The sequence below is a fragment of the Vicugna pacos genome, chromosome 2 (genome assembly GCF_048564905.1).
Source record: "Vicugna pacos chromosome 2, VicPac4, whole genome shotgun sequence".
NCBI lineage: Eukaryota > Metazoa > Chordata > Mammalia > Artiodactyla > Camelidae > Vicugna > Vicugna pacos.
Window position 1 is genome coordinate 40,952,555 of NC_132988.1, and position 22,302 is coordinate 40,974,856.

The window sequence follows — 22,302 nt, forward strand, 5'->3', positions numbered from 1 at the left end:
TGTGACAGCAACCTGGATCCAGGCGAGAGACCAAGCAGCACACAGAGTTGGAGAACTCAGGTTTATTACACCAACGGGCCCAGAGGAGTTAACACTCCAAGCTCTGGACCCTGTATGTAGGTTTACACAGGCTTTTATAGGCTGCCAGTTTATACTTTGCAACATCATATGCAAATAAGGTATAACAAAAGTTGACTAATTAGGAACAAGCTTTGTAGAAATGGATCAATCAGGAGGGAGAGAAATAACCAATCAGGAGTGAGCTTCATGCAAATAAAGTACTACAAATGGACCAATCAGAAGTTAGGGAAATGGACCTATCAGTAGTGAAGGAAATAATCAGGAGTGAAGGAAATAACCAATCAAGAGTAAGCTCAGGAAACCAATAGAATTTTAGGGGCAAGTAAGCCGTTTTAGGGGCAAAAAGTGAGATAGAGCTTCCAGGTCAGGGAACTGGATGGTGCTGACAGGAGAGTAGTGGCCCTGCCTGGAGGTCCTGCCGGTCTTTTATGCAGCTTTCCACCTCACCAGGACCTTCATATTCACTGAAGAAAGTTAGACACAATGCAGAAAAGACCCTGGTTCTAAACAACATTGATTTCCACGGCCCCTCTTCCTGCAGCTGATATTTATTAAGTACTTGCTATAGAACAGATACTGTGTTAAGCCCTAGGCCTAGAACAGTGAACAAAATCTGACAGTCCCTACTCCAGTGGGAGTGAGGAATGGGCATTAATCAAATACACTATCATTATAAGTCAAAACAGTCTGGACAAAAGGAATACGGGGTAGATGGAGGGCAGGATTGGTGCATTATCTGCTCTGTGATTTTTTTAAAATAAAATTGCTGAAAGCAGAAAATCAACTGAAGAAAAGCCAAGTAATTAGTCACTTTGCAAGGGAACTGATTTTTTAATATTACATGGAAGAAACCTCATTTTATGTGCACTTGTCTGGAACTTTGAAAAACAAATTTTATATTCCATAAGGGAAAATATGTAAGCTGAGCAACATCAAGGCAAAGTTACTCTATGTTCATGGTACTTTTGATGTATCATTGTGTATTCTTTTCATACATGTTTTAACTGGAGTAGGGCCTGAGTGAGTGCCAGGCAAGTACCCCTGGTTAAAACTTGCTCTAATCATTTGCTCTAATAAAGCTTCAGGATATGGTTACTAGTGAAACCAGATTCAACTAGTTGTATGTTATTTCTGAATCAAAGTACTAGGTCAACAACACGGATTCTTAAAAGGAATCACAAATACAAAATATACCTTGTCATAATAGATTCCTCTAGTTATTTCCAGAAAATAACAGTTACTTATATTTAGCTGATATACATGATATAAAAATGCTCAAATTAGAATAGTATGGGAAAATACTATCTTTTTATTTAGTGATTTAAATAAAATATATTCCAAATGTATGAGACAACTCTCCCATTTTAATCTTTCCATCTTTATGTAATTATATTTGTATATTTACTGTTTCTAAAAAGAGTTCAATTACTCTTCCATTATTGCTCTACAATCTTTTCCCATTTAATCTCAAATTATTTGAAACACCACTATTTGCTTACCACTCCCTATATAGTCTAAAGTCCACTCAGAAAGTTTCTAACATTATATTTACTTCCTTTCCTTGCATTTTGACTTTTTCTACTTCACAAGGTATAAACTGTAAATTCTCTCATTACAAATGTCACTAAAGTTTACAGCAGTGAGGGAAAGAATGCTTAACCAAATCAGAATTATTTTCTACCTATCAGTTTATAAATTTGAAAAGTTCCCATCACACTAGCTACACACCTGTAATTATTGGTTATTTTATGTTGAATTCAAATACTCATAAATTAATTGGATAGTTCCACAAGAAAGATACTATATGATTAAATGTATATTTACATGTAAGTTTTTTCCTAAAACTATTAACATATCATCATAAAGGAAATAGATTCCTTAAATTCATTCATATCAAAAGAAATTTATGAATATTACAAGACTAGTTTCCAGCTGTTATTAAACTGAAAGAAAAAGAATAAATACCTTCATTTTATTTCCAAAAGCTTTTAAGGTGATATTTTTTATAAGTTAGAGTCAAATTGTACTTTATAACCAGACTTTATGACTCAGAATTCTCAATATGCTAACAGAAACATCTGCAAAAAATCTACTTTTTTATTTATTATGGAAAGTAAACACAAAATAGCCACAAGGGGAAACATGACATATAAAATCTTATTCTTATGAGCCAGATCTTTGAAATGAAAAGGAAATTATATCAATAACAGTAATGTTTAAAACAAAAAAGTGCCTTTCTCATGGTATTATTTTAATATGAAAATCTGACAAAAAACTTTTTAAAATTAGGAATGTCATTTTAAAAGACATTTCAAAAACTCTTATCAGCAAAATTAGTGTACCCCATTTTGGACAAGGAATAATGCAAAACATCTGCATTTGTTTTAATGTTGCCAAAAGACGATATTATTACTACAGTGGACCCAGCAACTTAGAATCAAAAGCTTCCTAAGAGGGTAGGGTGGGGGCTAAGCATTGTATTCTATTCCATTATAATGTAAGAGCATATTACTGCCAACTTCACTTTTTTTCTGAAAATCAAATTCCTTCTGAATAACTGAGTGTAAGAACGGACCTCATTTATGATATCTTTACAGAGGGCTATGCTTTTTAACTTTTTCTAAGTTATACTCTTCCAGCATTTAATTTATTAAAAAGAAGGAAGACACCTACTTAAAAAAAAAAAAAAAAAGAGCATGATGTCATGAAAAAGGAAGGTATGAAAACAGAGGCAAGAGAGAGGTCCTCCTTTCCTTGCCTCTTTAGTCACTGATTTGCTACGTGACCTTGAAGAGTCAACTAACAACTCAAAGCCTCCCTTTACTTGTCTATGAAACAAATACATAGTAATAGTTACCTCTGTTTCCAGGGTCCATGAGTCTGGGCGGGATCTTCCCACATCACATAAATACACCTCAGCTGATCCTGGCTGAACCGGGCCATAACCAAAGGGTGGGTTCCGGCACAAGCCTCAGGTCCAGCCGAACACCACTCACGAGGCGCCAGGCTGGAGTCCGCCCAAGAGGGCATCTTCCTCCCACGGACGCCCCACATCTACAGCTACGTATGGAATAATTCCCTCTGAAAGAGACCTGAAAACTGGCTGAATGGCTCCTTCCCCTCAGAAAGTGAGAAAATGGCCAGGTTGAGGTACTGGGAGGGGCTAAGCATGGGTCTCGCGATAACCACGCCCCTTCCGGGACCCACAGTCACGAAGGAACTCAGAAGTCCAGAGCGTCGGTCTGAGGAGCAAAGGGTTCGTACACTGCATCAGGCCTCTCAGCTTCTTAAGGCCTGCACCTGAGAGATGAACCCCTGAAACATATTTGAAAACCAATGGGGTCACGTCCATGAGACCCCCGGACTCTGCAGGGAGTTAGAAACTGCTCTTCAAGGTCCCGCATAGACCCACTCGCCCCAGGACCCAGTGCAGAAGCAGCGGACTGTAGGTGGAGGTTCAGTTGCTGACGTTAAAGCCTCCACCAGAGGGTCAGGGCCTGTCAGGGTTCCCCCCGGGCTCGGAGGAGCGCCCCCTCCCCCTTGCTAACACCGCCTGGCGCCATTTTTCCCTTCGGTGGGCGCCATCTTCAGGCTGTCCCTCCGCGCGCTCCAGGGCGCCAGGAGAACTTTTACACACGTCTGGTGCCCCGGATTTTTGCGGCTGCAGTTTAGGGGACATCCCTTGATCACCTGGCTCTGGAGGCCCAGGATTCTTGTGTTCCTGGGACCCACGGGACTGCAGCAATCGGAGAGACACTGCTCAGCTGACTGCGACCCCCACGGTGCTGACTGAAGCAGACCTCCAGCTTTTCTGGGAAAGAGGCCTGTTTTTTTCTTCTGAGGAGCAGGCTTTTCTGGTCGGCACCTTCTACAGGCTACGAAGGTGCTGTCAGGAAACAGAGGCCAGGATGCCGTCTGGGTGCTCCCGTCTCCTCACTCCAGCTCCCTGGCATCTCCCAGGAAGGAGTTTGTACCCCTGTCTGGCGCCCTGGTTTTTGCAGCTGCTGCCAGGGGACACCCCTACATCACTTGGCTCTGGTGAGCGGTTGGGCTTATTCTCATAGGTTTCAGAGGACTATGACCAAGGGAGAAAGAGTTCTTAGACCGCTACCACTCTCAAGGCATGGCCAGAGGCAGCAGAGCCAGGAGCCCAGCTTTCTGTGAAAAGAGGCCTGTAAGCTTATAAGCAGAGCTGCAGTTTGAGGGGCAGGCTTCTAATTCAACACACATCTAAGGGCCGACTGTGACCTTCCCTGGGAGCTCAGAGGGTGAGCGCTGTCCTCACTCCCTCTGCCCTGCTCCAGGGCGACAGCATCTCCAGGAGAAAACTCTCACGTGTGTCTGGTTTCCCAGTTTTTGAGGCTGCTGCCCAGGGGATGCCCCTTATCACCTGGTTCCGGTGGCCCGTGGGGCTTGCATTCCTGGGCCCCAGGGGACTGTAAAAATTGGAGAGAGAGTTCTTGGCAGGCTACCACCCCCAGGGCACTGCACAGACTGAAATGCATCCCCAGCCTTTCTGTGAAAGGCTTGTTTACTTGTCCTGGAGCTCCAGCCTGAGGGGCAGGCTTTAGGTTTGCCACAGATCTAGAGGCTATGGAGGTGGTCTCAGGAAACACAGGCTCAGGGACACCAACTTTGTGCTTTTCCTCTGCCCCATTCCAGCTGGCTCATATCTCCCAGATAGGAGCTTATACACTCATTTGGAGCCCAGATTTTCACACCTGTCACCCAGGGGCACCTCCAGATTGCCTGGTCTGGAGGTAGAAAGATTTACAATTACGGCCCCGCAGGACTATATATGTTTGCATGCTTTAAAAGCTGTTGCCTGAGGGTCTGTCTTCCAATCAGCCTGAAACTAGGTGCTGAGATCTTTTCCTTTGGGACACTGACAGGTTTTGGCATGCCCTCAACAACTGGGAGCTATTAAAAGTAAAATAGACTGCTTGGACAACCACAAAGGTTCGAGGAGACAACCAAGAGCTAGGGCAAGATTGAATGGTAAGTTTCGTCTTCCACAAGGCCACTCTTTCAAAACTGGGAGATGTAGCTGTTTCATTTACTACAAAGAAACAAACACAGAGAATCAAGCAAAATGAGAAAAGGAATATATTCCAAACAAAAGAACAAGATGGAAACCTCAAAATAAAACCTTAATGAAATGGAGATAAGTAATTTACCTGATAGTTCAACATAATTGTCATAAGATCCTCCCTGCACTTGGCAGAAGAATGGATGAACAGTGAGAACTTCGACAAAGAGAAAATGTAAGAAAGTACCAAACAGAAGTCACAGAGCTGAAGAATACAATAACTTAACTGAAGAATACACTGCAGGGGTTCAACAGCAGACTAAATGAAGCAGAACAAGGAGTGGCGCCAGGCAGCTCAGGTGAGAGCACGCAGAGAAAGGTTGGGTGCACTGGGAGACAGGCTCTCTTCCAGTCACTGCAGAATCAGGAGCAAAGAGAGCAGAAGGGGAAGGGGGGGGGGAGAAAAGAGAGGAAGGAGGGACACAAAACTAGCACATTTTGAGCAGCTGCTGTAAAATGCAAATGGCAGTGGCACCTCAGAGAACGTTATGAGCATTGATGAGCTTGTCTCTTATTGGAAAAACCTTAGTGAAATTCCTGAAATAAGAAAGTGCTCAAAAAAAAAAAAAAGGATTTAAGAAAGATGGCTTAGGAGCCAGACTGAATGTGTTCAAATCTCTGTTCCAATATATTAACGGTATGACTTGTTACTTCCCTCTGTCTCAGTTTCCTTAATTATAAAATGGAGATAAATACAGTACCTACTCATAAGGCTAATGGAAGGATTAAATATGTTAATACACACATAGCGCAAAGAAGAGCCCAGTACCAGTAAGCCATTCAATGAGTGTTAGAGTTGGTGAGCATATCACATCCTACCAGGTACTGTGCACAATGCTTTCATAAAATCATCTCATTCTCCATGCCCAATTCATGTTCTCTAGGGCAAAAAAATGCTACATAGTAATCTGTAATCCCTTAAAGAAAAATATCATGAGGATGGTATTATGTTTATGACCCTCAGAAAATCTGACATCAAATAATCTTTTAAAAGTGGATAGCACTGGACAGTATGGTATTATTAAATCCTAAAAAATCCTAATGGAGAAATATTCATTGAATTCACTTCTTTTCCACAAGTATTTATTGATATGTGCCAAAAATATGTTGAAACTCTGTATGCATAATATTGAAGGGATTTCTTTCAAATAGGCCCTTTTATTATATGTCAAAAGTTAAGGTCAGAATAGACTTTCTACCATGTACATGAGATTCATAACTTTTATTTCCAGGTGACTTTTTTTCTGTAGTTTTGCATCTCCTTTCTAAGAAGCCATTCAACTTGTTTTTTTCCTCACTTTGGTCCCTGGAATCAGTCCTTGTTGGTCTTTCCATTCTCACTACAGGATGGTTCTCTTTTAGGAAGAGCATCCATTGATCCTGACCCTTTGTTGTCAGGCTTTGTATCATGGTCTGGGTATGGGCAGAGCCAAATTAACCATGGCATGGTGACTGCTGCTGTATAGCAAACAACACCCAAACGAGTCACTTTAAATAACAGCCATTTTATTTGCTCATGATTCTTTAAGTAAGCTGGGCAATTCTCCTGGTCTGGGCCAGCTTGGTAGATCTCTGTGGTTAGAAGTTAACTCAGCTGGAGCTACTTATCTAAGATGGCCTCATTCATAGCTAGTTAGGTCTATCAAGCTTCATCTTTGGAATGAAGACATCTCATCTCTGCTTCGTGCAGTTTCCCATCCTCCCTAGGCTAGTTCTGGTTTCTACCCGTAGCATCTCAAGGTTCTGAAAAACAGAAAGAGCAAAGGCAAGTCCCAAAGTACAAGCACTTTTTAAACCTATGTTTACATTAAGTGTACTTGTGTTTAATTGAACACAGCAAGTCACATAGTCAAGGAGGGAAAAATTGATTCCTCCTCTTGATGGGAGGAGCTCAGCAAAGGGCAGCATACAGAAGTGAGAAGAATTTATGACCAGTTTGCACAGGAGGCTAAGCCTTAAAAAAAAAGTCAAGATATCACTATCATTGCAGAAAAAATGAAATTTTTGGTATTTGAAATTTCAAAAGGCATTAAAGTAGTTATAATGGAAATAACACTACTAAGTTGAATTTCCTTATACTTATAATTATATGGGATCTTGATGTTTTAAGTTATATGTGGAACAAAGATGGGCACCAACTTCTTTTCATTACTTAGTGTCTTAGTCCATTTGGGCTGCTATAACAAAATACCACAGATTAGGTAGCTTATAGGCAACATAAATTTATTTCTCACAGTTCTGGAGACTAGGAGTTCAGGATCAAAGTCCCAGCATAGTTGTGTTCTGGTGAAGGCCCTCTTCTGGTCATATCCAGCGCTTTCTTACTATGTCCTTACATGGTGGAAGCAGTTAGGGGTCTCTCTGGAGTCTCTTTTATAAGGCACTAATCTCCATGAGGATTCCACCCGCAAGGCTTAAGCACCTCCAAAAGGCCCCACCTACTACTACTATCGCCTTTGAGAGGTTAGGATTTCAACAAATGCATTTTGGGGCGATATAAACAGTCAGATCATAGCACTTAGAAACCCTAGGGATCTTCCCTCAGTCCTCCTTCTCCTCTCTCTTAGTATCCATAGTTGATACAGTGTTATAGGAAGCAGTTTCAGAAGTAAACCTAAAGATTAACAGCTCATCCTAGTTTTATGGCATCAATAATATTACCATGGATTCAGGGTACATTCTCAACATTCTAGGTTCAGAAACTCCAGCTCTGTTGCATTATTTCATCCAAGCGTGAGCATATTAGCAATTTATGTGAGAGTAATTTACACTAACCAAAACTACAAGAAAGCAATAAAAAAAATCAGAAGGCCAATTTATTATTTTGAAGTGTATTTATATTTTCAGTAGCCAGATAGGTTACATTTGCTAGTAACGGTAATTGCCTTCTCTTTTCCTTATACTGTGACTACTAATGAAAGTTCAATCAATAAGATACGAATCAAGGCAAATAAATGTGATGATTCTTAGGAGACAATTCATGTAGGTCTGAATAGAAGATGGATATCTAGGCTCCAATATGAAGGAGAAAACCTACATATGTTATGTTTTCTCTGTTAAATTTGGCTATATCCTTCTGGCATGAGATTACCACATGTCAGTGACAATTACATCACAGCCTATCTTACATTGATTACATTTTAGCCTTCAAAGGTATAGGAGAGAACCTTTAAAAAGATTAAAAGAATAACTAAACAGCAAGAAAGACTCTGCTGAGACTGAATAGCATGAAATAAAACATTACTCAGCATCATGGAAGCCACAGAAAAGAAAAAGAGAACTGTTTACCTAAAGTTGGGGTGTGATTGCTCCCATACAGGTTAAAACTCCTGTTTTAGACTCTCATAGAACTATACACACCACCTTCATAGCACTCATCATGATTGTAACCATTTTCCCAGTAAGCTGCAATCTCCATGAAAGCATGGGCCATGCATGTCTTATGCCTTGTATGTATCTCCAATGGCTGACCAAAAGTGGGCCCTCAATAGGGGATAGTTGAACGAATGGCAAGGCAGGAGGAAGGAAAGAGCAAAGATGTAAAGACATGAGGGTATCTTTGAAATGAATCAAAAGACTGTGAGCTGAGTGAAAGGAAAAGTAGTAGATGGGCCTGCCTGAACAAGTTAAGAAAGGAAATGATCATCCACTGAAAGAATGATAACAAATAAAAATATTTGGTAGGAATGAAATTAGAAGTAGGGCATGAGCAACAATTTCCCATTTTGAGGAATTAGGAGGCCCAAAGTGAAACTGAGCCTAAGGGTGGTTAAAGTTGAGGTAAGTAGATTGGGGAATTAAAGAAGCTGATAAATCAAAAAGCCAGAAATAGTACTCTATACCTGGGCAAGAGGAGCACCTGCCCCAGATCCTACCCTGTAAAGGGCCTACTCTCTGGCCCTCCTCCAGTTCTGCTCCTTCCCAGAGAGCAGGAAGCCCACCCAGAGTCCACATGCCCTCTTTTACATCACATTTGGAGTGTCTGAGGCCCCAAAAAAGATCCCTTCTGTAGGTCTGTTCTGAGGGTGGACCCCACAGCTATAGTAAGCTCCCAGGATCAAGGGGTAAACAAGACAGAGCTGTTTTGGGGGGGGGCTGTGGACAGTTTGATCATGTGGTCTGTTGTATCTACACACTAGGTATCTAAGGGCCTTCTGGTGCAAGAGCAAGAACAGAAAGAGGTGTATGAACTGGGGACCACCCAAGCCACAACTAATGACAGGGAACTCTAACAAGTGCAGGAATTACAATCTTGATAGGCTTCAGATCATTTTGAATGTGGATATACCCTCCAGCTCTCAAATGATATCTTTGTTTCCCATGTATATTCCTTTGGTCTTTCTATAATATGAAAATGCAGGATATCTAGAGCAGAAACAAGTTAGACACCAGCTGAGTTGATGAAGTCAGAGATTTCAAACTGAAGCCAACCAGAGGAATTTATTGTGGATGGGAGAGTAGAACCTATTTTATTTAACAATTTATTAGCTTGACTTACAACTATTAAGTATTTAGATATATGGCATATTAGCCTCTGTTTTCGATCTTGACACCAGCTCTGCTATGTTAGGGGTGGGCCTTTTCACTACGGGTTGCTCTTGGCTGGTGGTGGATTAGTATCCATAACTCTTATTTTTATGTGGAAAGTTAACCAGACTATTCTACAACCACTGGCTTATGTTCAGCGTTCCACCCATTCTTTTCAAATGGACACCGACTCATTCATTTACTCAGGAGTCCTTAGAGGCAAAGGGTTTTCTCAAGTTAGAAAAATTAAGAAAACTGGGAGGAAATGAGGGACCAACACGTATATGTGCTTGATGATGTCAAAACACTTTCATATGTATAATCTCAATTTGGTTTTTAAACTACCTTCTAAAAGTAGATAGGGAAAGTATTATTTTCTTTTTTGACAGCTGAGAACACTGAAACTCAAAGACCTTGCACCATGGTGGGTAGCAGAACTAGAACCTGAATCTAGTCTTCAGATAACCTTTTATTTTTCAAGTAAGGAAAGAAGTAACATATTTACAAAATTTGAGGATTTTTTTAACAAAACAAGATATATGAACCTACAGTGAATACATATGTGTAATTTCGCTCTGAGAAGACGTTATAGTACTCTTTGAAGAGACAAATTCTTCCATTTGTCTTCTGTTTTGAAATCTGACTTCATCTATTTAGCTGGTGTCCAATAGGCTTAAGGCCTGGAAATCCTATACTTTTATTAAAGAGAGAGAGAAAAGGAATATAAAGGTAAAACAAAGAATATGATTTTAGGGCTAAAATTCATTTTACTCTTTATTTTTACTTGAGGTCACCAAGGCTCAGAAAATCACAAACAGGTAGAAGGAAGAACTTGACCATGAAACCACAGCTGATTCAGAACTTCTAGGTTTCCATTCTCTTTGTGTCATGCGAAATTGTCTTCACTCCCTCTACTAGAAATAGTGGTCCCATGACTGTTTTCATCAATATACCTGTTTTGTTCTACCGAATTATTTTCTTAGGATAAGTGTCAAAGAATACTATTACTGAGCTAACACGCTGAGATATTTGTGTGCTTTGTGACGTGAGATTGTGTTATGTATTGCCATGCTAATTTTTTAAAGGATATAGCAAACCAATGCCTTCAGCAAGTGCCAATTTAACCACAATCTTACTAATGTTATATATCATTACCATTATTTTTACTTAGTAAGTATAAAAATTTATTATAGTCTGCTTTACTTTATATTCTTTTTATTACAAATAAGATAAATAGTTTTACTTTCATTTGATCCACTTCTATTTGCATTAATTGTTTACCCTAATTCTTTACATACTTATTATTGGTGGTCAAAGTATTTTTCTTATAAATTTGAATGAACTCTTTATATGGAAAACATATGATCTCTCTTCTTGCTATAGTATGAGAAATATCTTACCAGTTTATTTCCCTTTAGGATTTAGTTTTGTAATTAATTTTCATACTGTTAAATTTTCTTACTGTTAAAATTTCATACTGTTAAAATTTCTGCCCAAACAGCAGGTTTTTACAACTTTGTTTTTATTTCTCAGTGTCCTTTAAATTCTGTGGGCCTAACTTCTCTTGCCTTCAGACTTTTGGAGTCATCCCCAAATAACAAATAGTCTTCTGGAAGCCATATATCACAAAACCTAATCTGAATTCAAAATTAGGATGCCCAGCCATATATAATTAGGAAAATGCTAACCTTCATTTAAAGTAAATCTTTTGTTCCTTCCCCAGATCAGTACTACTTCAGCCTGGAAACCTAGAGTGATTCTCTGGTTCCCTGTTCCCTGCCTAGTATTTCCACTCCTCCTTCCCTAGTTTGTTAGCTTCAACTTCTACTCCTCTAGGATCAGTGTGCAGGGAGAGGTGGCATGGGAATAGGTAAGGGAGTCAAGTAAGTTCTTGAATGACCCCCTGATATATCTGGGCCTGGCAGGTGCTCAGGGGTGACTTTTTCTCACATGAACCCCTCACCAACCAACCTTTGACAATCTTATCTGCAATTCCTTTGACATGGGAACAGGCATCTCTAGGCATATTCTCAAGAGTCAGCCCCTCAGAATAGACAGCTACCCCTTGATTCTCTTTATGGAAGTCTGCCTGAGTCTGTAGGAGGCCTTCCTGAATAGGACCTGAGACAATTGTAGACCTGCTTCCTTTCACATATGGTCCACACCTGCTTCTCAGGGAACACTCCATCATCCTTTGCCCCAGCAAATCTTTACAGAGCTGACCAGCCCCTGTAAACTCTTCTCTTCCTCTGGTTCATTGGCAGCTGGTCTTTGGGCTTTCTCAAGCAGCAGCCAGACCACAGAATCTCAGAGTCAGTATCTTCCACCTCAGGCCCATGTAGGCAGGTTTAGGCTTTCTCATGGCACATCAACAACTTTATTAAAATGTCTTCACAAATCCTCTCCAGTCTCCACACACTCTGGCCCTTTATTACCTTGGCAGGAGTAAGAATTTTAAGAGTTGTCAAACTGGTTTTTAATAATCTCCTTTGAAAACTGGTATCTTGTTCTGGCATACCTCTTCGGAAAATCCCAGCTTGAAGCTTGGCACCTCTGTTGAAACTTCTGATTTAATAGTCTGTTAAAAGTATTTCATAATCAATCTTTTACCATTGTGATGTCTATATCACTTCAAAACTGAAAAGAGAATAATTTCCTCCCACATCTGACATATAGTCAATTAAATTTTCTATTGGGGTTTCTTTTCATTTAAATATATATTTTAAGCTCTCCAGTATCAACTAGATATATTTTTTTTCTCTTGGTGTGTGATAATTATTCATTTTTTTTTAGTGTGGTCACATAATTATCCAAATACTATGGTCATCACTGTGAATGCTTACCCTTTCTCTCATTTCAAAAAGTTTATTTTCCCATATTGTTTTCCGATAACATCAGATCCATTTTTGATCTCTTCTTTCTTTCATTAATCAGCATTTAATTATTGTAGTACAATATGTTCTATTATCTGGTAAGGCTGGGGACTTCTTGTTATTCTTCTTTTGGGGATTGCCTTATGTTGAGTTCTGCATTATCAACAAATTGAAGTTTTGGTTGAATGACACGAAACTTAGGAAGCTGTTGCTTTTAGCCATTGAGTTTTGGAGTGGTTTGTTAAAGCAGCATTGTTTCACAACAACTAAGTAATATGCCACATACACTATCAAGTAGGTACTATTCTTACCCCCATTTTACAAATGAGAAAAATGAGGCAAAGAGAGATTAACTTATTAGCTAGCAAGTGGTCAGAATGGCTCCAGAGTACATGCCTTTTACTCTCTTTACAACATTTGGTCCTTAGTTTTGAAGAAAGTTTATTCGAACTATTTATTCCAATTTTTTTTTATCTCAGTGTAAGTACTTTGTAGGAACTCTACATAGGTCTCATTTAGTCATTCTAACATTTATATTATTGGATGATTATCGGGGGTTTTCTTTATAGATTTTGAACTAAAACTTTGTTTTCTTTTCAAACCTACTTTATTCATCAATACTGCAAAATCTTAGAACTCTATTGTTGTCAGTGTTGGTACACACAGATAGGTAAAAAAACTTTAGTAAACTAAAGAGTACTTACTGCAGTGAACTAACACCTACTGTGTTCTGCATCTCACTGTCCTTTTCACTCTTGACTCTTGACCTCCTACTTCTTGGTGTGCTGGTTCTCTGGCCCTTGGCTATTTGATATTCTATTCTCTTTGATGTCCTTCTCTTACTTCCCACTCCTTTGTGTAACCACTTTGTGTAGCTCAACCTTGTTTTCCTGACACATAAAGTGGTAATATTAGCACTTATCTGCATAAATAAAGATATAGTTGTGAAGAGCACTCAGACAGTTCATGGAAAACCACATCATGTGATGCTGGCGCTGGCACCATGCCATTACCGAGTAACATTCAATAAATGTTGCCCTCTTTGTAGTTATATTTCTCTTGCTTCTTCTTGATCTCCTTGTGGACCCTGTTTCATCTTCCCTATCCTTCAATAGTTCTATCCTAGACCCTTTCATGCTCCCATTGTACTCCTTTCCCTGGGAAATTTTACCCACACTATCTAGACGTGAATGAAATTTTCTGTTCTGCCCTGTTCCCTGGAGTGTAGACCCACATATCCTCCTATCTGCCACACTCCTCCATTGAGATGCTTCACAGACCTCAAATTCACCAATACTAAAGTAATTTTTTGCCATCTATTCCACAAACCTGCTAGTTCTTTCATGACTCCTACCATTACACATGGTACCACCATTCAGTCAATGTCTCCAAACCAGAAACTTGGTATAATCATTCATTCCTCCCTCATTCTTTTCTCTAGTCACCAAATTCTATTGATTTTACTATTTATTATCTTATAAATTCATACAATTTTTATTCTTTGATTCGTATGATTCTTATATTCTTAAATTCATATGACTGTTATAAATTCATAAAATCCATGGTCAGGAATATACTACTTCCTGGATTCCAGATCAGGCACTTACTCTTACTGATTAGCATTGACTCCGGATTTCACATCTCAGCCCACTGAGACCAGACACCAGATTACTCCAGTCTCAGGCAGCACCTTACACCTTTGGCCCATGCCACAGGGAGAGTACCAGGAATTTTATCCAAAGATATCACAGTGGAGGAGATGGACTTACGATGATAGCTTTTCCTGCTGGTCTTCCCTTTGAGTGTCTCTAAATCCAGCAGTGCCTGCACAGACTGTTGTCTCTGAGTGGGTATTCACCCACCTACTTAGGCTTTAATTCCTCACCCTTCTTTTCTAGATCCTAGTGGCTTAGCCATATCCCAACTGTACTTCTTCCGCCGTCTTGCAGAAACTAGGTGCTTAGTCCTCAGATGTTCTGACTCTAGACTTACCCACCTATTTTTCAGCTGTGTTTCCCATGTTATATTTGGTAGATGGCACCATTATCCATTAAGCAATCACATTAAAACTTTTTGATGCTTTAGATCAGTGGTGTTCAAAACTCAATACACACAAGAATCACCTGGAAAGTTTTTTCTAATGTAGATATTTTCAGACTTTGGATATTTGAATTTACAGTTTGGGTGGAACTGTGAATTTCTGTAAAATAAAAATCTTTAAAGGGTTCTAAGAAGCAGCTAGGCTTAGGAACTAATATTCTAAACAGAAAATTGCTATGTAAATAATACAGAATTTTATTTACAATTTAAACAATAAAAACAGATTTTTAAATTATAGAAATTATCAGTTTTTCCCATTATAAACTTTTGTTTAAAAGTCTGCTTTCACATAAAGATGTTTATAGAATGGAAGAAAGATCCCTTCTTTGACAGTTCAGATTTTCTGAGTTTCTAATGTTGAAAACCTTGTTACTTTTGGGTAGCTACATTTATACATAATTGAAACTTTAGTGTCTCACCTTTCCTTTATAAATTATTACAGCTTGTTTCAACAGACTTTCAAAAAAAGGGAGGTGATTTTAACTTAATTACCAAACCATGTTTTTTAAAGCATCCTACCGGATCTTATTCAGAGACCCGTTGTTTCTTGTGATAATTCAATGGCTCAAAGTAGCCTTAGTTCTATAGTGTAATAAAAAGTTAATAATGATTAATGAGGAGTTTACTATATGGGATCAATGTTAAGATCTCTGTTTTAGGACAGACATATGTTTTAGACACTTTGTGTATGAATTTAAACTTGGTGACATCCTTTCATTTTTATATACCCAAACAAGCAGCAATTAGGATTTTAAATCTTTTTAATAGTCTGTAAATCCCTGGATTGACCACTGTCACATTCTTTTAAACCTGTATTTAAAAATTAGCTGTATCTTGTAAGCATCTGAGAACATGTTTATTGAAAGCAAATACCTACAGAAGAAAAGAATATAGTGTAGCAGGCATGCTGCCCTACTAGGCAAAGCAAACAAACAAATGTTGGTGTATGCAATTTGCAAGGTAGGGCAATTCTGTCCATTCAAAATGGGAGGAAATATCTTTATGCTGAAGAGTAACATAAATGTTTCAAAGAAATACTGTGCAACTACCTATTTCACAGCTCATCTGTGATTTTCTTAGCTTCTCTTTTTACCCATAGGTTCCTCATATCCACTCCTTCATTCCACCCTCCACCCCTCGCCATTCACTACCCTTGGTCTGTCCCCTGAGAAGCCCCAGGCCACACTGTGGTGACTTATTCTGATCTCCCCTCTCTGGTAGTGACCATCCTGCCAATCTACCCACTCTTTTCTTCTTTAACACTATCCAATCAAAGGACATCCTGTCTTGTGTCCCTTATTTCTTTGTTCTTTGTGTTCCTTTCTAAACTTTGAATGAATGCCCATCTCCCATCAGATGGCATACTTTCAGGTTAAAATTACAACTCTTCAAACTTCTACAGACTGAGGCAATTCACTTGCAGCCCTCAATCTCTGTAAATCCCAGAAATGATTTAATAAGATTTAATAGAATATTTTTTATCATCTTATGTCCTGTTTAAAGAACCTCATCACTCCTAATTCCCCCAAAATCACGTTCCAGTCCTTAATGTCAAAGACCCTCAATGTCTGGTGTCACCTGAACTTTCTAGTATTATTTCCCAAACTCTTCCAGCACAAATGTGTCTCAGCCAGTTGGTCTTCTCTTTTCTTTTGCTTAAAATGTCCTTCCTTTAACTTCTCCTCCTCCTTCCTAAATTTCTATCACACTTTATAAAGCATGACTTCAGTCCCACCTCCTGATTAAGCTTCAACTGAATAATCAGACCACACTAATTACATCTCTAAGCAATTCTACTTTTCTTATTTTTTAAAACTGAATCAAAGGTTACCTTTAGTTTTTATATAGTCATTTCTTAACTAGAGGAGTGCAAAAATACACCTAAGATGTGATTCCACTAGGGAAACTGATGCCTGAACACCAAAATGCTAGCTCTAAAGTCAGGAAAGAACTCTTAGGTTACAGAGGGTCCTTAACTTGGGATTTCATGAGGATGTTAAGAGTGTTGCTTAGAGTGCATGAAAACCAATCCTATAGTTAAAAATATGAATTTTTGTACTTTTATAATACCAGGATATGTACAAGAAAGCATAGAGCATTCAACAGCCTCTGATACTGTTCTCAAGTCTTCCTTACAGACATGAGAACAACTCTTCCCTATTTCCTACTGTGGATTGGGCACCCAGCTGATGAATTTTCCTCTTTGAGTTACATGTCATTTGGTCTACCATGCCATGACCATTCTTCTTTCTTAGCTCTTATTACTAATTGTAAGTAGTTCTTAGTCTTCCTTAGCATTAGTCTTATTTACTCCAGAAATGACTTTTTGAGGGCTGAGTCCTGCCTTTCTGTCATAAGTGTGGAGAGTCTGCATTCCTTGTATGGAGATTAATAGGATTCTCTGACTCTAGCAGCTGTGTTCTTTCTGCGCTGTGTGGCTGGAAAAGATCTTAAAGCCACTTGTGGGAAGAACAGCTTTTGAAAAACATGAGTTTAAAGTCAGACAGATTTCCAAGTCTAAATTTCCTGCAAAAAGGGGATAACAAACAAAATAATATCTCCTCCAGTTTAAAGGTCACTTCTCAGTACCACCTCACCCACTAACCACACCCAGTCTAAGTCAGCTTTCTTTGCTTTAAAATTTCATTAAATTTTGTTCCTTCTCTTTTGAGTATTTGTCTGAATACTTATTCAGAGTAGTACAACATAGTAGGTAATGGAGTTTGGGGATAATTAGTTGATGAGTATATTTCTTTCCCACCACAGTGTAAGTTTCACTAGAACAGAGGCTGTGCCTAACTTAGATCACCATTATGTTCTCAGCCTCTACCACTGGCCCAGCTCCTCAAATACTTGTTGAATCGGTTAATACCTTACAAGGTTGGTGGAGAAGGAAAGGAGGTAAACTGTATAAAACGCTAGAACAGTATATAAATACTTAAAGCATATATACATATGTTTATCAGTATATAGAGTACTGTGGTTAGCACATGGTAAGTATTTTATAAATATTAACTTTCTTTTTTTAACTCGTTTGAAATCTGAACTGAAAATGGACCTCTTTCCTGCATAGCCACATGGACACTTCTTGTGTTATATCATTGATTCTCCCCAATTAAAAGTAGCTGGATTGATCTGAATATTTATTGCATCTTTTCTACTCAAGCACCTGGTTAGGCCCGCAAAACCAGGAGCATTACCTCACAGTGCTTTCAGTCTCCCAATACTCAGTTTACTCATTACATATTTGGTGATTTAATTCACAGAATTGCTAAGATCACATTTCCAAGCAGGACTTCTAAAACTGCCCATTTCTCCACAGACTAACCAGAATGGCCTCAGGGAAGAGAACAGACTAGTAGAAGGCTACACATGTTAGCAAAATTAACTGCAAAGAGCACACTGCAAGTTTCAAAAGTGTTAAGTTTCCATTTTACAAATGTTTTGCCCAGAAACTTAACAGGAATTTTAGCAACAGGGTAGAATATAACATTGTAAATAAACTACACTTCAATAAAATAAGTAAGTAAATAGATAAATATAAATGTAAATAAATAAATAAATGGCTAAGTGAAATCTAGACTTACGCTTAGGCAACTGGGAGAACCTGACTTTTTTGTGCCAACACATAGTAGGTGCTCAATAAATAACTTGGATAAAGTTGAGGGGGGGAAAAGGGCAAGTCTCAGTGGCTCTTGGCATGGATTACCTCCCCTACTGATACTATAAATCCCCTTCCTGACTTTGAGCAGGGCTTTAAAAACCTACAATTCTAGCAAAAGCAGGCGTATCTTCACATTCAGGACAAACTTTTGCTTTACTCCACATAGTTATTTTAAAAAAACGTCAGGGGAGCGGGACGAAGTTCATCAGATTTCTAGGTGGGAAATGGTGGTTTCTTTACTGCAGGAGTGCAGACTGGCCTCGAGGTTCCTGAGGGTGAAATGTGTGACTCCTCTTCCTCCCAACTTTCTTGGCTGGTGACACGCTGTGGGTAAGTTTGGGGAGAGGTAAGAAGGAGGAGGCGATTTCAATATCTTCACGTAGGGACACGCTAAGGAGGAAGTCAGGCAGTAAGGGCCAGCAACAGGGAAAGGAAATTCAACTTGTAGTCGCGACTTAAAAAAAAAAAAAAAAGGCGGGGATAAAAGAAGCAGGAAAAATAGCGGGGTGGTGTGTATGGGGGGACTGAAAGGAAAACCAGAAGAGGAAGGAAGGAGAGAGTGCTACGCAGTTTGTTGTTTCTCCTGCTTTTCTCTCACTCCCTTCAGAAGCTGGGAAAAGTTTGCACGCGCAGCATTCGGGATGGGTGAGAGGGCTCTTCATTTACAGACCCACGAAGAGAAGCTCCCTTCACCCTTCCTCATTCCCGCCGCCGCTGTTTTTCCCTTCTTCAGAAGCTGGAGGGCAGCCTGGAAAACCCAGGGAAGCCGGAGCCCAGGCGGATCCTCCTGGATCCCGCAGGACTTAAGCAGCGTGCAGCTCTCTCTAGCTCTCCTGCAAAGCCTCCCCTGCCTCCATCCTCCTCCCGGAAAGGAAAACGGAACGATCGAACTTCTAAACTGGCTTTATCCCTCCCCCTCTTCCTGGGGGAGCTAAAGCAGAAAGTACCGTTCTGTGATTCACTGGAGAAAAAAGAGGGTGGAGGCAGCAAAGAACTCCGAGTGCCAAAACTAAGTAAGTTCGCTGACAAAACGCACGCAGCTGGCACCATCCCCGGGTGCACCATCCCCGCGGAGACCAAGTGGGCTTGGCGTGAAGTGGGCACAGAGTCAGGGGCCCACTTCGGTCCCTACGCGATCCAGCGGCGGGGAGAAGGAACCGCTGCCCGAAGTTCCTGCAGAGAAGGGGTGGTCAGTGGAGGGAGATCAGTAGAGTGGGCTGCTTTTCCTCACTTGGCCGCCTGGTGAGTGTCGGGGAGATTGGCGAATACCTCTTAAAGAACCGAAAGAAACAGCCGTGGAAAAGTGGAGAAAAGTGATCGGGAAGCCGGTCCACTCCGGGCAGCTCTTTATCTCTCCGGTTAAGAGCGAGGTGCGGGGATTCAGCTTCCCAGCCGCCTTCCAGGTGAGGGGACTGCCGGACCGACTGCCGACCTTCGACTCACAGCCATCGGTGCTCGCGAGCCTGGGAGAACCTCGCTCCTCAGCATCTAGGTCGAAAAGTTCTGGCCACGTCTGGCCAGGAAAAGTTCCTGCCCAAGGTGGCTCTCAATTCCTTACTTGATTTTTTCCCCCTGACAACTTTTCGATAGAGGCATTAACTTTTTGTACGGAAGCTGCTTTGGCGAGCGAGGAGGAGGAGGAAAGTGAAATTTTATGGAGCAGAGCGACTCCTCCTTGTTTTGCCTTCTTCCCATCCCTTAAGCCATCACCTCTGGAAGATTAAAGCTGTCGGACGTGGTGACAGCTGAGCGCAGGACTTCTTTCCAGGTGGAGACCCTCCATTGCCTGTTGGGTCTACACCTCCTGCGTGCATGTGTGCGACAGCTGCGGCGCAGGGTACTTGGTTCTGCTCGTGGAGTCTCAGCTGCGACCCAAGTGAATGGCCCCCAGGGGCTGCGCGGGGCCTCTGCCTCCGCCACCCTCGCAGGCTTGGGTCTGGCCGGGAAAGATGCTAGCCATGGGGGCGCTGGCAGGCTTCTGGGTCCTCAGCCTCCTCACCTATGGTTACCTGTCCTGGGGCCAGGGCTTGGAGCAGGAAGAGGAAGGGGCTTTACGACCTCAAGCTGGAGACAGCCCAGAGCCCAGCATAACTGCCATCTCCCAGCCTCATCTCATTTTCATCCTAGCGGATGATCAGGGATTTAGAGACGTGGGTTACCATGGATCAGAGATAAAGACTCCCACTCTTGACAAGCTTGCTGCGGAAGGAGTTAAACTGGAGAACTACTATGTCCAGCCTATTTGCACACCGTCCAGGAGTCAGCTTATTACCGGAAAGTAAGTATTACTGCTTCAGTATTTATTCCTTGAACATACCTTAAGCATATTATTAAGATCCAGCTCCTAATTTAAGGAAGTAGCAGAAAATATGGGGAACTGAATGAATAAATGGATGAATGAATGAGTAAAATGTATTTAGTTATGACGGGTATTAAAACGCATGCCCTCTTAATGATCTTGAAAGTCTCCTTACTAGTTTAGTCTCAATTTGCTTTTAGAGCTTGCTGTAAAAATGCCTTTGGGGGTTTTAAAATGAGATCAGAACTTGTAAACTCTCACCTACCAACCAGAGGTCTCCAGAAGAGTTCTCCTTTTCTAAATCTATTTTGGCTTTTGAGCATGCTTAGGTTTTCTTTCTGGTGTCACAACAGAATTCACTGTCACCATCATTGATAAGAAAAACAGACCAAAATTCTTCCATGACTCTTGGTGCATTCTTAAATCTAGAACTGAATAATCAAAGCTACAGGTAATCACAGAGAAAAGAGAGGCCAAGGAAACATATGGAAGGCAGTATAAAAATCTGACCACTGTATATACGACTCTGTTTGAGTCTTTGATAGGTAATTTCCTCATACAGGATCACTAAGAAAGACAATATGTAATTAGTAAGGCAGTTCTCAGATGGGGACAAATACAACGGTAAATGCTCAACACGAGTCAAACTTCATAAGTTTTCTGCTGCTCCTCCAGGAGAATTTTCTGATTAGCTCTAAGAAAAGTCAGATTAGTTGGATGCTTAAGCAGAGTGTTTTTAATATTATTATTGCTTTGCTAAATAGCTAAATCTTCCACTTGAGAGTGTTTATTCATTTTCATATTTTTACTCTATCCTGTCAGAATTATAGGTTATTGTGAATGATTTGAAAGTACAAATTCAGTGTATGGAATAGAGATAAACTAGAAGACCAGTAGACTAGTGGTCCATCTGCCACTGGACAGAGGTAGAAAAAAGCTTTAGTGATTTCAGTGTATGAATCTTGTGATTTTCAGTTTTAGGGAACCCCTGCTTCAGTGAAGTTGTTCTTGGAATTGGATCCTATAAAAGTAGCCAGTATCCATTGGAAAAATAAAGACTATTTTGTAGGAATCTCTGTCTTACAGAGACTTTTGCTTACTACATGATTTCCACTGCTTAGCAAACTGTCAGAACTTAGCATCATTGCCAGAAAGTTAAAAAATCCAATCCTTCCCTCTCTTGAGAAGGAGAGAGAAAAGCAGTCTCACTGTACTTCGAAGTCATTTTAAAGGTTAATTGTGGCATCAGAAAGTCAAGGGTATTTATGTTTATAAAGGAGCAGATTGTTGGCTGGAAAGTAGCAAGTCCATCCAGTGGCCTGGGGTCAAATTCTTCATGTCTAATCCCAAACATTCTTATATGTGGTTTACGAAATAAATGTGCCATAAAGGCTCCCTGAACCTCTTCAACTAAATTTATAGAGTTTAGATTTATTCAGGTAGCCAAGAGTAGCTGAAAAATATGTAACTGAATTATATGAATTTATCTTTCACAAAGGAGCATATGTTTAAGACTTTTCAGCAAACAGGAACATTTAACTCCTAAACATTATCTTGTGCTGATAAAATATTTAGGTTTTATCTTTTAATCTTTATGTTTACTTAATGACATGAAGCAGAAATGAAGGTGGAAGTAAATCCTCATTTTCCTCTGTTGTCAAAGGTTGAA

General features: G+C 40.2%; 1 protein-coding gene across 4 annotated transcripts in view; it reads left to right on the plus strand.

Annotated features, from left to right (window-relative positions):
• Positions 1-3,759: 3,759 nt before the first annotated feature.
• The window catches only part of ARSJ (arylsulfatase family member J), an 83,006-nt gene continuing 64,463 nt past the window's right edge, over positions 3,760-22,302 (plus strand). Inside the window, exons 1-4 of one of the 4 annotated variants that reach the window (XM_072938349.1) lie at positions 3,760-4,119; positions 4,974-5,469; positions 18,580-18,664; positions 18,942-20,612. In XM_072938349.1, coding sequence (XP_072794450.1) covers positions 20,215-20,612 — 398 coding nt within the window. In that variant the 5' untranslated portion in view covers positions 3,760-4,119; positions 4,974-5,469; positions 18,580-18,664; positions 18,942-20,214. Of the gene's footprint in view, positions 4,120-4,762; positions 5,470-5,914; positions 5,993-18,579; positions 18,665-18,941; positions 20,613-22,302 lie in introns of those variants that run through there. The other 3 variants (XM_072938348.1, XM_072938350.1, XM_072938351.1) reach the window with 3 other exon arrangements.